This window comes from Coregonus lavaretus (genome assembly GCF_964263955.1).
Source record: "Coregonus lavaretus genome assembly, chromosome: 4".
Classification (NCBI taxonomy): Eukaryota; Metazoa; Chordata; class Actinopteri; order Salmoniformes; family Salmonidae; genus Coregonus; species Coregonus lavaretus.
In genome coordinates, this window is record NC_139991.1 from 1,407,226 (window position 1) to 1,423,875 (window position 16,650).

Here is a 16,650-nt window from a genome sequence, read left to right on the forward strand (position 1 = left end):
ATAATAGTGACGACATCAAAACTATGAAATAACACATATGGAATCATGTAGTAACCAAAAAAGTGTTAACACATTTTATATTTTAAATTCTTCAAAGTAGCAACCCTTTGCCTTGATGACAGCTTTACACACTCTTGGCATTCTCTCAACCAGCTTCACCTGGAATGCTTTTCCAACAGTCTTGAAGGAGTTCCTACATATGCTGAGCACTTGTTGGTTGCTTTTTCATCCCAAACCATCAAAATTGTGTTGAGGTCAGTTGAGGTCAGTTGATTGTGGAGGCCAGGTCATCTGATGCATCAGCATGATGCAGCACTCCATCATGCTCCTTCTCGTTCAAATAGCCCTTACACAGCCTGGAGGTGTGTTGGGTCATTGTCCTGTTGAAAAACAAATGATAGTCCCACTAAGCGCAAACCAGATGGGATGGCGTATTGCTGCAGAATGCTGTGGTAGCCATGCTGGTTAAGTGTGCCTTGAATTCTAAATAAATCACTGACAGTGTCACCAGCAAAGCACCCCCACACCATCACACCATCACACCTCCTCCTCCATGCTTCACGGTGGGATCCACACATGCGGAGATCATCCATTCACCTACTCTGCGTCTCACAAAGACACGGCGGTTGGAAACAAAGGACAGATTTCCACCGGTCTAATGTCCATTGCTCGTGTTTCTTGGCCCAAGCAAGTCTCTTCTTCTTATTGGTGTCCTTTAGTAGTGGTTTATTTGCAGCAATTCACGCAGTCTCCTCTGAACAGTTGAAGTTGAGATGTGTCTGTTACTTGAACTCTGTGAAGCATTTATTTGGGCTGCAATTTCTGAGGCCGGTAACTCTAATGAACTTATCCTCTGCAGCAGAGGTAACTCTGGGTCTTCCTTTCCTGTGGCTGTCCTCATGAGAGCCAATTTCATCATAGCGCTTGATGGTTTTTGCGACTGCACTTGAAGAAACTTTCAAAGTTCTTGAAATGTTCCATATTGACTGACCTTCATGTCTTAAAGTAATGAAGGACTGTCATTTCTCTTTGCTTATTTGAGCTGTTCTTGCCATAATATGGACTTGGTCTTTTACCAAATAGGGCTATCTTCTGTATACCAACCCTACCTTGTCACAACACAATTGATTGGCTCAAACGCAGAAATTCCACTAATTAACTTTTAACAAGGCACACCTGTTAATTGAAATGCTTTCCATGTGAGTACGTCATGAAGCTGGTTGAGAGAATGCCAAGAGTGTGCAAATCTGTCATCAAGACAAAGGGTGGTTATTTGAAGAATCTCAAATATAAAATATATTTTGATTTGTTGAACACTTTTTTGGTTACTACATGTTATTTCATAGTTTTGCTATCTTCACTATTATTCTACAATGTAGAAAATAGTAAAAATAAAGAAAAACACCTTGAATGAGTAGGTGTGTCCAAACATTTGACTGGTACTGTATATATAGACTGAACTGCTGGGTGTCACCATAGATAGCAAGCTATCATGGTCAAAACATATAGACTCAATGGTTACTAAAATGGGAAGAGGTCTGTCCATGATAAGGTGACGCTTTCTTGATATCTCAGTCAACCAGACAGGTCCTACAGGCCCTAGTTTTGTCGCACCTGGACTACAGTCCAGTTGTATGGTCTGGTGCGGCAAAGAAGGACATAGGCAAATTGCAGTTGGACCAAAACAGAGCAGCACGTATTGCACTTAGATGTACACGGAGGGCGAATGTCAATGACATGCATGTCAATCTCTCCTCACTCAAAGTTGAGGAGAGATTGACTGCATCACTATTGTTCCTTGTGCAAGGTGTTGATGTGTTGAAGGTACCAAACTGTCTGTTCAAGCAGTTGGCACACAGTTCGGACACTCATCGGTATCACACAAGACATTCAACCAGAGGTCTCTTCACAGTCCCCAGGTCCAGAACAGAGGCTGGGAAACACAGAGTATTAAATAGAGCCATGACTATATGGAACTCTCTGCCACCCCAGGTAACTCAAGCTAGCAATAAAACCAGATTCAAAAACCAAATAAAATAACACATTACGGCACGACGGGAACTGTGAAGTGACACACAGACATTTTTATGCATTTTGTATTCTATTTTGCATTGTATTATGTATTGTATTATGTATGTGATACGTGGTTGGGGTACGAATGTGATATGTGGTTGGGATACGACTGTGATACATGGTTGGGATACGACTGTGATATGTGGTTGTCTCGCCTGGCTATCTTAAGATGAATGCACTAGCTGTGGGTCGCTCTGGATGGGCGCTTCTGCTAAATGGCTAAATTGTAATGTAAATGTAGTGCTGTGTATATTTATGTATATTATGTATTTTATTTGTTATGTTGTTTCCTGTTTGGACCCCAAGAAGAGTAGCCCTGTCTCGGCAATAGCTAACTGGGGATCCTAATAAATACAAAATATACTGTATATACAGTGGGGAGAACAAGTATTTGATACACTGCCGATTTTGCAGGTTTTCCTACTTACAAAGCATGTAGAGGTCTGTAATTTCCAGAAAATCACATTGTATGATTTTAAAGTAATTAATTTGCATTTTATTGCATGACATAAGTATTTGATCACCTACCAACCAGTAACAAATTCCGGCTCTCACAGACCTGTTAGTTTTTCTTTAAGAAGCCCTCCTGTTCTCCACTCATTACCTGTATTAACTGCACCTCTTTGAACTCGTTACCTGTATAAAAGACACCTGTCCACACACTCAATCAAACAGACTCCAACCTCTCCACAATGGCCAAGACCAGAGAGCTGTGTAAGGACATCAGGGATAAAATTGTAGACCTGCACAAGGCTGGGATGGGCTACAGGACAATAGGCAAGCAGCTTGGTGAGAAGGCAACAACTGTTGGCACAATTATTAGAAAATGGAAGAAGTTCAAGATGACGGTCAATCACCCTTGGTCTGGGGCTCCATGCAAGATCTCACCTCGTGGGCCATCAATGATCATGAGGAAGGTGAGGGATCAGCCCAGAACTACACGGCAGGACCTGGTCAATGACCTGAAGAGAGCTGGGACCACAGTCTCAAAGAAAACCATTAGTAACACACTACGCCGTCATTAATTAAAATCCTGCAGCGCACGCAAGGTCCCCCTGCTCAAGCCAGCGCATGTCCAGGCCCGTCTGAAGTTTGCCAATGACCATCTGGATGATCCAGAGGAGGAATGGAAGAAGGGCATGTGGTCTGATGAGACAAAAATAGAGCTTTTTGGTCTAAACTCCACTCGCTGTGTTTGGAGGAAGAAGAAGGATGAGTACAACCCCAAGAACACCATCTCAACCGTGAAGCATGGAGGTGGAAACATCATTCTTTGGGGATGCTTTTCTGCAAAGGGGACAGGACGACTGCACCGTATTGAGGGGAGGATGGATGGGGCCATGTATCGCGAGATCTTGGCCAACAACCGCCTTTCCTCAGTAAGAGCATTGAAGACGGGTCGTGGCTGGGTCTTCCAGCATGACAACGACCCGAAACACACAGCCAGGGCAACTAAGGAGTGGCTCCGTAAGAAGCATCTCAAGGTCCTGGAGTGGCCTAGACAGTCTCCAGACCTGAACCCAATAGAAAATCTTTGGAGGGAGCTGAAAGTCCGTATTGCCCAGCGACAGCCCCGAAACCTGAAGGATCTGGAGAAGGTCTGTATGGAGGAGTGGGCCAAAATCCCTGCTGCAAATCAAATCAAATCAAATCAAATTTTATTGGTCACATGCGCCGAATACAACAGGTGCAGACATTACAGTGAAATGCTTACTTACAGCCCTTAACCAACAGTGCATTTATTTTAAACAAAAAAAGTAAGAATAAAACAACAACAAAAAAAGTGTTGAGAAAAAAAGAGCAGAAGTAAAATAAAGTGACAGTAGGGAGGCTATATATACAGGGGGGTACCGTTGCAGAGTCAATGTGCGGGGGCACCGGCTAGTTGAGGTAGTTGAGGTAATATGTACATGTGGGTAGAGTTAAAGTGACTATGCATAAATACTTAACAGAGTAGCAGCAGTGTAAAAAGGATGGGGGTGGGGGGGCAGTGCAAATAGTCCGGGTAGCCATGATTAGCTGTTCAGGAGTCTTATGGCTTGGGGGTAGAAGCTGTTGAGAAGTCTTTTGGACCTAGACTTGGCACTCCGGTACCGCTTGCCGTGCGGTAGCAGAGAGAACAGTCTATGACTAGGGTGGCTGGAGTCTTTGACAATTTTGAGGGCCTTCCTCTGACACCGCCTGGTATAGAGGTCCTGGATGGCAGGAAGCTTTGCCCCAGTGATGTACTGGGCCGTACGCACTACCCTCTGTAGTGCCTTGCGGTCAGAGGCCAAGCAGTTGCCATACCAGGCGGTGATGCAACCAGTCAGGATGCTCTCGATGGTGCAGCTGTAGAATTTTTTGAGGATCTGAGGACCCATGCCAAATCTTTTTAGTCTCCTGAGGGGGAATAGGCTTTGTCGTGCCCTCTTCACGACTGTCTTGGTGTGTTTGGACCATGATAGTTCGTTGGTGATGTGGACACCAAGGAACTTGAAGCTCTCAACCTGTTCCACTACAGCCCCGTCGATGAGAATGGGGGCGTGCTCAGTCCTCTTTTTTTTCCTGTAGTCCACAATCATCTCCTTTGTCTTGGTCACGTTGAGGGAGAGGTTGTTGTCCTGGCACCACACGGCCAGATCTCTGACCTCCTCCCTATAGGCTGTCTCATCGTTGTCGGTGATCAGGCCTACCACTGTTGTGTCGTCGGCAAACTTAATGATGGTGTTGGAGTCGTGCCTGGCCATGCAGTCATGGGTGAACAGAGAGTACAGGAGGGGACTGAGCACGCACCCCTGAGGGGCCCCCGTGTTGAGGATCAGTGTGGCAGATGTGTTGTTACCTACCCTTACCACCTGGGGGCGGCCCGTCAGGAAGTCCAGGATCCAGTTGCAGAGGGAGGTGTTTAGTCCCAGGATCCTTAGCTTAGTGATGAGCTTAGAGGGCACTATGGTGTTGAATGCTGAGCTGTAGTCAATGAACAGCATTCTCACGTAGGTGTTCCTCTTGTCCAGGTGGGAAAGGGCAGTGTGGAGTGCGATAGAGATTGCATCATCTGTGGATCTGTTGGGGCGGTATGCAAATTGGAGTGGGTCTAGGGTTTCTGGGATTATGCTGTTGATGTGAGCCATGACCAGTCTTTCAAAGCACTTCATGGCTACAGACGTCAGTGCTACGGGTCGGTAGTCATTTAGGCAGGTTATCTTAGAGTTCTTGGGCACGGGGACTATGGTGGTCTGCTTGAAACATGTTGGTATTACAGACTCAGTCAGGGACATGTTGAAAATGTCAGTGAAGACACTTGCCAGTTGGTCAGCACATGCTCGGAGTACACGTCCTGGTAATCCGTCTGGCCCTGCGGCCTTGTGAATGTTGACCTGCTTAAAAGTCTTACTCACATCGGCTACGGAGAGCGTGATCACATAGTCATCCGGAACAGCTGGTGCTCTCATGCATGCTTCAGTGTTGCTTGCCTCGAAGCGAGCATAGAAGTGGTTTAGCTCGTCTGGTAGGCTTGTGTCACTGGGCAGCTCGCGGCTGTGCTTCCCTTTGTAGTCTGTAATAGTTTTCAAGCCCTGCCACATCCGACGAGCGTCAGAGCCAGTGTAGTATGATTCAATCTTAGACCTGTATTGACTCTTTGCCTGTTTGATGGTTCGTCGGAGGTCATAGCGGGATTTCTTATAAGCGTCCGGGTTAGAGTCCCGTTCCTTGAAAGCGGCAGCTCTGCCCTTTAGCTCAGTGCGGATGTTTCCTGTAATCCATGGCTTCTGGTTGGGGTATGTACGTACGGTCACTGTGGGGACGACATCATCGATGCACTTATTGATGAAGCCAGTGACTGATGTGGTGTACTCCTCAATGCTGTCTGAAGAATCCCGGAACATGTTCCAGTCTGTGCTAGCAAAACAGTCCTGTAGCTTAGCATCTGCGTCATCTGACCACTTTTTTATTAACCGAATCACTGGTGCTTCCTGCTTCAGTTTTTGCTTATAAGCAGGAATCAGGAGGATAGAGTTATGGTCAGATTTGCCAAATGGAGGGCGAGGGAGAGCTTTGTATGCGTCTCTGTGTGTGGAGTAAAGGTGGTCTAGAGTTTTTTTCCCTCTGGTTGCACATTTAACATGCTGGTAGAAATTAGGTAGAACGGATTTAAGTTTCCCTGCATTAAAGTCCCCGGCCACTAGGAGCGCTGCATCTGGATGAGCGTTTTCCTGTTGATTAATGGCCTTGTACAACTCATTCAGTGCAATCTTAATGCCAGCATTGGTTTGTGGTGGTAAATAGACAGCTATGAAAAATATAGATGAAAACTCTCTTGGTAAATAGTGTGGTCTACAGCTTATCATAAGATACTCTACCTCAGGCGAGCAAAACCTCGAGACTTCTTTAGTATTTGATTTTGTGCACCAGCTGTTGTTTACAAATATACACAGACCGCCACCCCTTGTCTTACCCGAGTCAGCCGTTCTGTCCTGCCGATGTAGCGTATAGCCTGCTAGCTGAATGTTATCATTGTTGTCGTTCAGCCACGACTCCGTGAAACATAAGATATTACAGTTTTTAATGTCCCGTTGGTAGGATAACCGTAATCTTAAATCGTCCATTTTATTCTCAAAAGCTTGAACGTTGGCTAATAGGATTGATGGAAGAGGCAGTTTACTCGCTCGCCGTCGGATCCTTACAAGGCACCCGGATCTGCGTCCGCGATATCTCCGTCTCTTCCTCACGCGAATGACGGGGATTTGGGCCTTGTCGGGTGTCTGTAGGATATCCTTCGCGGCCGCCTCGTTGAAGAAAAAATCTTTGTCCAATGCGAGGTGAGTAATCGCTGTCCTGATATCCAGAAGCTCTTTTGGTTATAAGAGACGATGGCAGAAACATTATGTACAAAATAAATTACAAATAACGCGGAAAAACACACATAATAGTACAATTGGTTAGAGGGCTGTAAAACGGCAGCCATCTTCTCCGGCGCTGTTCTGAAGTGTGTGCAAACCTGGTGTGTTTGAAGTGTGTGCAAACCTGGTGTGTGCAAACCTGGTGTGTGCAAACCTGGTCAATACCTACAGGAAATCTCTGTAATTGCAAACAAAGGTTTCTGTACCAAATATTAAGTTCTGCTTTTCTGATGTATCAAATACTTATGTCATGCAATAAAATGCTAATTAATTACTTAAAAATCATACAATGTGATTTTCTGGATTTTTGTTTTAGATTCCGTCTCTCACAGTTGAAGTGTACGTATGATAAAAATTACAGACCTCTACATGCTTTGTAAGTAGGAAAACCTGCAAAATCAGCAGTGTATCAAATACTTGTTCTCCCCACTGTATATATATATAAATCTATCTTATTTTTTTTGCCTACCCCACTGCAGTTCCCCGAACCCGACTTTGAATACCACTGATATAGAAGAGGGTTTCATATTTCACCAACGAGACTAGGCTACATCTAAGGAAAAACACCCGCACGCACGCACATACACACACACACACACACACACACAGGCTGTCGTACTGTAGTACATCTTTTTCGTTCTCCACATCAGTGATGTGTGAAGTCTTCTTTGACTGTCTGGCGACATGCTGCATATGAAAGAGACAGTGACACTATCGTCTTCACCCCAAGCAGCTGGCTTTTTTACCACGATGTCTCACTGTGGATGCCAAGCGATGGATCATTAAAGATGTCAAGGACGTTGGGTAGGATTTTCTTTGCATGGTAAGAGTGCAATTAGACAATAACTGGCAAACACACCACTGTGCCTTTGTTCAATTTGTGCCATTCCATGCATAGCACAGTATGAAGTAAACAGAGCATCTCTATGGATTAGCTACTGTAACCGAGTCGAGCTAACATGCTCTCTTCAATGATTATCAGAGGGGAAATGGGATAAGAAATGGATTAGTGCTATGTAATTATACTATAACTGGAACAAGAGAATAGCGGGTGACCTAGTCACGCCTCAGCACAATCTCAGTGGAGTTGTGTATTACTGTACCAGTCCACTCAATGGGCTCTTGTCCTTTTTCCATGAAGAAAGACTTTGCTTTGCCATAGGGTTTGTTCCAATGAGATGGCAATTATTTGTTATTGGTGTTTGAGTGAAGACACATGCCTTTACTGGAACACCACCATACAACTAGACCTTCCTCTCAGCCGTTGGCCCACACTGTAACGGCAAGGCTTTTAAGTGTTGGAAAAACGCTCACTGGTGAAAATGTGTGTCAGCAATTTATCTCAGCTAGCTGCTAGAACTTTGAGCTTGTCTATTGCCCAGGAGATTGGTAGCTATTGGGTTTCCCCTCGATTGTCCCATAAACAATTACTGTGGAGATCAGGGGAGACTGTTGCCCAGCCTGTTAAACTGCTGGTTCCTGTTCGGCTATTGTGAGTGTTATCTTAACCATGGGGGACCAAAGCACTCCACTGACTGTGACTGCACTTCACAGCCAGACAAAGAGGAAGAGCAGTGGAGAGAGGAAGATAGATAGAAGCTGACATCCAATGTATTAAAACTCAACACTATTAGAGATGAGCTTCTGGTGGCAGTGAGGCATCGTAGCTTAAGGCATAGATACCGTTCAGCATTATTTTTGCAGCGGTGTAAGCTATACTGAAGTAACTGAATGTTCATTGTAACACTTCATATGTCATACATAATTTGTGAAATTTGCATTGTTTCTCCTTTCAAACTAAATCAGTGCCTGGATAGCACTTGCATGCTTGCTTTTGCTGTGAAAATGGATACTTCTACAGTACAATTACTGTACAGTATGTCTGCAGTTTCATTATTTCAAATTCATTAAGTGCTTATCATAATAATATAATATATGCCATTTAGCAGACACTTGTATCCAATGCATTTTTGCGTATGGGTGGTCCTGGAAATTGAACTCACTACCCTGGTGTTACAATCGCCATGCTCTACCAACTGAGCTATAAAGGACCACCCCTCATAGACACAAAATCCTCAATAGAAAGGCCATGCCACTATCTTGTCACCATGACGTTGCACTTGGCATGGTTCACCTTCTGAATAGACAAGCCAAAACATCTTGTTATTTGTACAGTGTGTGTGGCCCACTAATACTGCAGTTGCCAGGTTAGACACAATCAACACTCGGCAGTGTGTGTGTGTGTGTGTGTGATATTACCTGCACGAGCATCTGACAATCAGTGGAATATTAGAGCCTGGAGAGTTGTCACTCTCCGTAAGGGCCTCTTATTGATAGAGAGGCTGACACAGTACTCATCCTGTCTGATACTGATGATGACATACAGCACGGGGGACACATGATAGACCCACACACAGTGGTGCATAGAGCCTCTCCCATCTCTCCATCTCTCTCTGTGTACTCTCCCTCCCTCTCTCTCTCTCTCTCTCTCTCTCTCTCTCTCTCTCTCTCTACCCCTCCCTCCCTCACATCTATATCCTAGCCATCTCTCTCTCCCCCATCTCTCTCTTCCCATCTCTCTCTCTCCATCTCCCTCCATATCTCTCTATATCTCAGTGTGTGACTCAGTCCTATGGTGCTGTAGCAGGTGTTCACCACTGGTGCCCTCACAGTGCACCACCAAGGACATCACCTCTGGTGCCCTCACAGTGCACCACCAAGGACATCGCCCTTATTTACGGTTGACAACCTGGCAGTGTCTCATGATAACTCATAACCAATTACTTCAGCTTCTCAGTATGCAAACTTGGTATGGTTCTTGTCTAACTTTAATCCAATAGGGGAGCAGCTTGACAGTAACAGTATGTATAGTGCATGTGTACGTGCACGTGAACAGATGTATATGGGTTTATTTGTATGTGTGTCACGCTTCTTTCACAACATACAGTACTGATGATAGATCAACCCATTCCAGTTTCAGGTCAGTAGAAACTGACTGTAGAATAGGGTAGAATCTCTCTCCCACTGACCTGGAGCCTGTTGCTGGACCATCTCTGAGAGGTCCTGGAGGTGTATGAAGAGGACAAGGCCTCCGGCCCCGAACAGCAGGAGGAACCAGAAGGAGCAGGGCAGCTTGACGGCCGTGGCCCTCATCCGTCTTCTCCCACGCAGGGCATCCACTATCCTACACTCCACCCACAGCATCCTGCTATCCTGCCTCAGCTCAAACTGCTGCCTGAGAGAAAGAACAGGGACAGAGTCAGCCCAGGTAAGACAGGACATAATATGTTGCAGCACAAGAAAGGACATAGCAGGACATGACATAAGGTTACAGGGGTTATAATGACATGAATATAGGTAGGCTAATCGTGGTTCTTCAACAGTTTGCGTCTCATTGGATTAATACAAAATGTGTTCACCTTACTGAGTGACAACAATAAAAACACATTGTCTTTGTACTGCCAACTGCCTACCACCCAAGATGAATAAACATACTGTATGTGAATGACCAGAGATGTTACATTTTATAAGCTGGAACTACTTAAAGACATACAGTGCAGTTTTAATGACATCAAACAACATATGTCCTAAATGTGCTAAACTGTGGACAACTTCACATGAAATCTAGAAACCATGGTTTTTATTAATCAGTGAGCCAGTATGAGGGTCCGTGCTCAGGCTACAATGAAAGATGGCCGGTGCATGAGACAAAAAGCATCTATAAAGTTCAATGGGATCTCACACTCAAACCATAAAAAGGAAAGAACCAAGGAGGCGGAGATGCAAAAATATACTTTATGTAATCAATGCTTGGAAGAATAGAAAAAGGTGAAAGTGCAAAGTGCTAAACATAAAAACGTTTCAGCTACATCAGCACTGTACAAACAAATGAAGTGGAGACACATTGTGCCTAACAGGTGCAACAGGTAACAAGTCAATTAGATACTGGTGAATAGGGGGTCATCAACGGCGTCTATAAATATACAGAATGAGACTAGAAAAATATAGATAATGAACACAAAATTGAAAATATTAAACAATTCATCCGGCCATATGAGTTAACTGATGCCATAACCTTGGATGGAGACCAATAGCAGTCAATCAGATATCAAACCACTTTGGCTCGCCTTCAGTCATGGATAAATCTGCCAGTACGATCAGCCAGTGGCATATCTCATTCTTATGCATCTGCAGCAGAAATACATTATTGTTTTGCTGGGAACACATGCCCTCTGATCAACTAGATCAAACACACAAGGATGTTTGTAAAATGTATTCTGATTATAATTTTTTGTTTTCTACATTATTCCCAATTCCCATTTATGGGCTATAGCTATTAGTATTTAGTATGCACTGTGGTCTGTCACGTTCGTCATAATGATTGGACCAAGGCGCAGCGTGATATGCGTACATCTCTTTAATAGTGTACTAGCAACACGATACAAACAACAAAAACTACAAAACGAAACGTGAAGTCCTCGGTCATGAACACAAACCAACACGGAACAAGATCCCACAAAACACAAGTGCCCAACAGGCTGCCTAAGTATGGTTCCCAATCAGAGACAACAAGCAACAGCTGATTCTCGTTGCTTCTGATTGAGAACCACCCCGGCCAACACAGAAACACATAACCTAGAACATACCATAGAAACACGAAACATAGACTCTACACAACGAAACTAACACCCTGGCTCAACATACAAGAGTCCCCAGAGCCAGGGCGTGACAGTACCCCACCCAAAGGCGCGGACTGCGACCGCGCCAACATAAACCCAACAGGGGAGGGGCCGGGTGGGCATTCCTCCTCGGTGCGGGGAGCAGGAACGGGCCGGGCTGGCGACGCGCACCATAGGCTTGGTGCGAGGGGCAGGAACGGGCCGGGCCGGGCTGGCGACGCGCACCATAGGCTTGGTGCGGGGAGCAGGAACAGGCCGGGCTGGCGACGCGCACCATTTGCTTGGTGCGAGGGGCAGGAACAGGCCGGGCCGGGCTGGCGACGCGCACCATTGGCTTGGTGCGAGGGGCAGGAACGGGCCGGGCCGGGCTGGCGACGCGCACCATAGGCTTGGTGCGGGGAGCAGGAACAGGCCGGGCTGGCGACGCGCACCATTTGCTTGGTGCGAGGGGCAGGAACAGGCCGGGCCGGGCTGGCGACGTGCACCATAGGCTTGGTGCGAGGGGCAGGAACAGGCCGGGCCGGGCTGGCGACGCGCACCATAGGCTTGGTGCGAGGGGCAGGAACAGGCCGGACCGGGCTGTGGAGACGGACTGGAGGTCTGGAGCGAAGAGCTGACACAACCCGTCCTGGCTGAATGCCTATTTTTACACACTCTGTGTGAGGCATCAGCACAGGACGTACAGGGCTGTGTACTAGCACGTGACACTGGCGCAGGATATCCGGAACCGAGGAGGGGTACTGGAGGCCACGAGCGTTGAGCCGGCACACTGCGTCCTGGCTGCATGCCCACCTTAGCACGACACGTGCGTGGTGCTCGCACAGGATGTACCGGACTGTGCCGGACCACTCGCGACACAGTATGCAGCTCCGCATACCTCGGAACCTGCCCAGTCTCACGCTGCCTAGCCTGAGTACGGGGAGTTGGCTCTGCTCTACCTCTAGGCTCCGCCAACCTCCCTTCCAGCCCCCCAAACCCGGTGGCCTCCTAATCCCCAAACTCGCCCTGTAGCTGCCTCCAGCAGCCCCGTCGTCCATGCCGTGTGCCCCCCCCCTAAAAATGTCTTGGGGTTGCCTCTTGCGTGTCCGACGTCGGCCCGGTTGGCGCCGCTGCTCCTCTCTATGGCGCGCCTCCACCGTCTCCTCCCACGGACGGCGATCCATACCGGCCTGGATTTCCTCCCAAGTCCAGGACCCCTGCCCGTCCAAGATCTCCTCCCAAGTCCAGGCTGTCTGCTCCTGGGCACGCTGCTTGGTCCTGTTTTGGTGGGATCTTCTGTCACGATCGTCGAAATGATTGGACCAAGGCGCAGCGTGATATGCGTACATCTCTTTAATTGTGTACTAGCAACACGATACAAACAACAAAAAGAAACGTGAAGTCCTCGGTCATGAACACAAACCAACACGGAACAAGATCCCACAAAACACAAGTGCACAACAGGCTGCCTAAGTATGGTTCCCAATCAGAGACAACAAGCAACAGCTGATTCTCGTTGCCTCTGATTGAGAACCACCCCGGCCAACACAGAAACACATAACCTAGAACATACCATAGAAACACGAAACATAGACTCTACACAACGAAACTAACACCCTGGCTCAACATACAAGAGTCCCCAGAGCCAGGGCGTGACATGGTCTTTTAAAGTATGATTACAAGAAAAACTCACACACAAAAACTGTATGTGGACTGTACGTTGCACAGCTTGCAATGACAAACTTGTATTCTGTTCTGTTCTGTTCTGTATAACTTACTAATTTCCCTTGGCAATAATGATCTTGTTGAAAAAAAAACTGGTGGCCCAGAAAATATCTATGGTCAGAATTAAACGATTGGCTCCATATCAAAGAGACAAAGAAAGATTCAGTTGGTAGCCCTATTCCATTCACTATTCAATGACTACCTGAGCCCAGGGTTTGACAGGGGTAAAATGGGAGGTGGTGAACATGTTCACCGCTGAGCTAATTGTCCTTGTTTATGGTAGCCGGCTGATCTGTGGTCAGGAGTAATCCATTCTGCTGCTGTGATGAAGATTACCCATCATTAAATGAGATGAGCCACCACACTGACTGTTATTCTGTTATGTAGAAAAGACCAGGGTTTAGATGGTAGGCCTATTTGTTTTCTTTGAAATAATCTGAGCAACTGACTGAGGCTGCCTGGGGCACCAGATGGGCAAGATTTGCACTTTTGGGACTATTATGTTGTTTCCAATCAAGCTTAGCTTAAACATAGGTCTGTTTCTGCACTCCTTTGTTCCGGTTATCCAATTGGCTATAGTGTGATAGTGGCAATGTCTCGCTCTCTTTCTGTTCATGCAGCTGACATGCGTAACCCCCCACACTTCCCCCATTTAACATACAGTCAGCCCCACACCTCAGCCGGCAGCGCCCCCAGCCACCTCACACATCCCCCTGCCCCCTGTGACGGTGACCTGACTGCCAGTGGCTGGCTCTGCAGGGGACACGTACACCCAGAAACACTCAGACAAAGGGCTGATGACGGCTCAGACGCAAACAGACATGCTCAAACACCCTCACACATAAAACCCAAACACCTTTAGAGTAGCTATTCTCTCTATGGTGCATAACACCAAATGCTACAGATGAAGTCACAGGTAGGCTATTAATATACAGACAGCCCCTGCAGTAGTGTTCCCATGTTCAGGTGTGAAAAGACAGAATATAATATACAGCAAGGCTGAGAGTGCCAATGTCCTAGCAACACTGCTTTATGAAGCTTTGGATTTTGTGAATGCTTCTTATTATTATTTTTTTTTACATCATTAATACAAAAAATGAAAATCCATGGTGTTATTGTGTCCAATCAATCGACTATTGTGAATGCTGTTACATAACATTACAAGTTCAGACCAGAGAGCTTCATATTCAGCTTCATAATAATGACTTGCCCATTTCACTTGCTTACCTCTACCTGCAGAACATCTACAGTGTGCTACATGCAACATGCAAAAATGACACACACACACACACACACACACACACACACACACGTCTCGTTAGGACAATGGGAAAAAAAATCTTATTCTGTGTTTACATATCGGTATTGTGCAAAATGCACAATTATATTTAATGAGCACATTTGAGTAATATTCCAGCTATAGCAGCCTGAAACCCAGCAGACCAGCTACCGGGACCTCATTAAAGAGTGACACAGCATGAGGCTAGAGAGGGCAAAGGAATTGCTGCTGGAATTGTGAAAGTCTCCAATGAAAGCCATTTATATAATTATTATGGGGATACATTGGAGAATAGTGAAGAGGAAATGGAGGGAAGTTTCTCAGTACAGTATGGGTGTGTCCCAAATGGCATTCCATCCCCTATATAGTGCACTACTTTTAACCAGAGCCCTATGGTCCCTGGTCAAAAGCAGGGTTTGTTCTGCATAGAAAAGTTTTGGGCGGGCCGCCTAAGGATTTTTTCAGGCCGGTTATGTCCAAACAGTACAAATAATAATAATAATATTTTTAATTTTTTTGAAAATAATTTTCGGGATAGTAAAACATTTTCATTGTAAACTTAAACGACTAAAACCATATATAAAGTATGTGGAAAAGATAATGGAGCTATCATTTTTTAAATAAGAACTAACAATCACCAAAATAAAAGCTAGACAGTCAGGGAGAATTAAATAATCAATAAATGATCAAATCAAATCAAATTTTATTGGCCACATGCGCCGAATACAACAGGTGCAGACATTACAGTGAAATGCTTACTTACAGCCCTTAACCAACAGTGCATTTATTTTTAATAAAAAAGTAAAATAAAACAACAACAAAAAAGTGTTGAGAAAAAAAGAGCAGAAGTAAAATAAAATAACAGTAGGGAGGCTATATATATAGGGGGGTACCGGTGCAGAGTCAATGTGCGGGGGCACCGGCTAGTTGAGGTAGTTGAAGTAATATGTACATGTGGGTAGAGTTAAAGTGACTATGCATAAATAATTAACAGAGTAGCAGCAGCGTAAAAAGATGGGGTGGGGGGGCAGTGCAAATAGTCCGGGTAGCCATGATTAGCTGTTCAGGAGTCTTATGGCTTGGGGGTAGAAGCTGTTGAGAAGTCTTTTGGACCTAGACTTGGCACTCCGGTACCGCTTGCCGTGCGGTAGCAGAGAGAACAGTCTATGACTAGGGTGGCTGGAGTCTTTGACAATTTTGAGGGCCTTCCTCTGACACCGCCTGGTATAGAGGTCCTGGATGGCAGGAAGCTTGGCCCCAGTGATGTACTGGGCCATACGCACTACCCTCTGTAGTGCCTTGCGGTCGGAGGCCAAGCAGTTGCCATACCAGGCGGTGATGCAACCAGTCAGGATGCTCTCGATGGTGCAGCTGTATAATTTTTTGAGGATCTGACGACCCATGCCGAATCTTTTCAGTCTCCTGCCCTCTTCACGACTGTCTTGGTGTGTTTGGACCATGATAGTTCGTTGGTGATGTGGACACCAAGGAACTTGAAGCTCTCAACCTGTTCGACTACAGCCCCGTCGATGAGAATGGGGGCGTGCTCAGTCCTCTTTTTTTTCCTGTCATCTCCTTTTCCAATCATCTCCTTTGTCTTGGTCACGTTGAGGGAGAGGTTGTTATCCTGGCACCACACGGCCAGGTCTCTGACCTCCTCCCTATAGGCTGTCTCATCGTTGTTGGTGATCAGGCCTACTACTGTTGTGTTGTCGGCAAACTTAATGATGGTGTTGGAGTCGTGCCTGGCCATGCAGTCATGGGTGAACAGGGAGTACAGGAGGGGACTGAGCACGCACCCCTGAGGGGCCCCCGTGTTGAGGATCAGTGTGGCAGATGTGTTGTTACCTACCCTTACCACCTGGGGGCGGCCCGTCAGGAAGTCCAGGATCCAGTTGCAGAGGGAGGTGTTTAGTCCCAGGATCCTTAGCTTAGTGATGAGCTTTGAGGGCACTATGGTGTTGAATGCTGAGCTGTAGTCAATGAATAGCATTCTCACGTAGGTGTTCCTCTTGTCCAGGTGGGAAAGGGC

The 16,650-nt window shown here is 46.1% G+C and overlaps 1 protein-coding gene across 1 annotated transcript in view; it reads right to left on the reverse strand.

Annotated features, from left to right (window-relative positions):
- The window catches only part of LOC311128135 (carbohydrate sulfotransferase 8-like), a gene marked incomplete at its 3' end in the record, with an annotated part of 200,164 nt that overhangs the window by 133,982 nt on the left and 49,532 nt on the right, over positions 1–16,650 (reverse strand). Inside the window, exon 2 of the mRNA XM_084160115.1 lies at positions 9,986–10,191. Coding sequence (XP_084016241.1) covers positions 9,986–10,160 — 175 coding nt within the window. The 5' untranslated portion in view covers positions 10,161–10,191. The remainder of the gene's footprint in view (positions 1–9,985; positions 10,192–16,650) is intronic.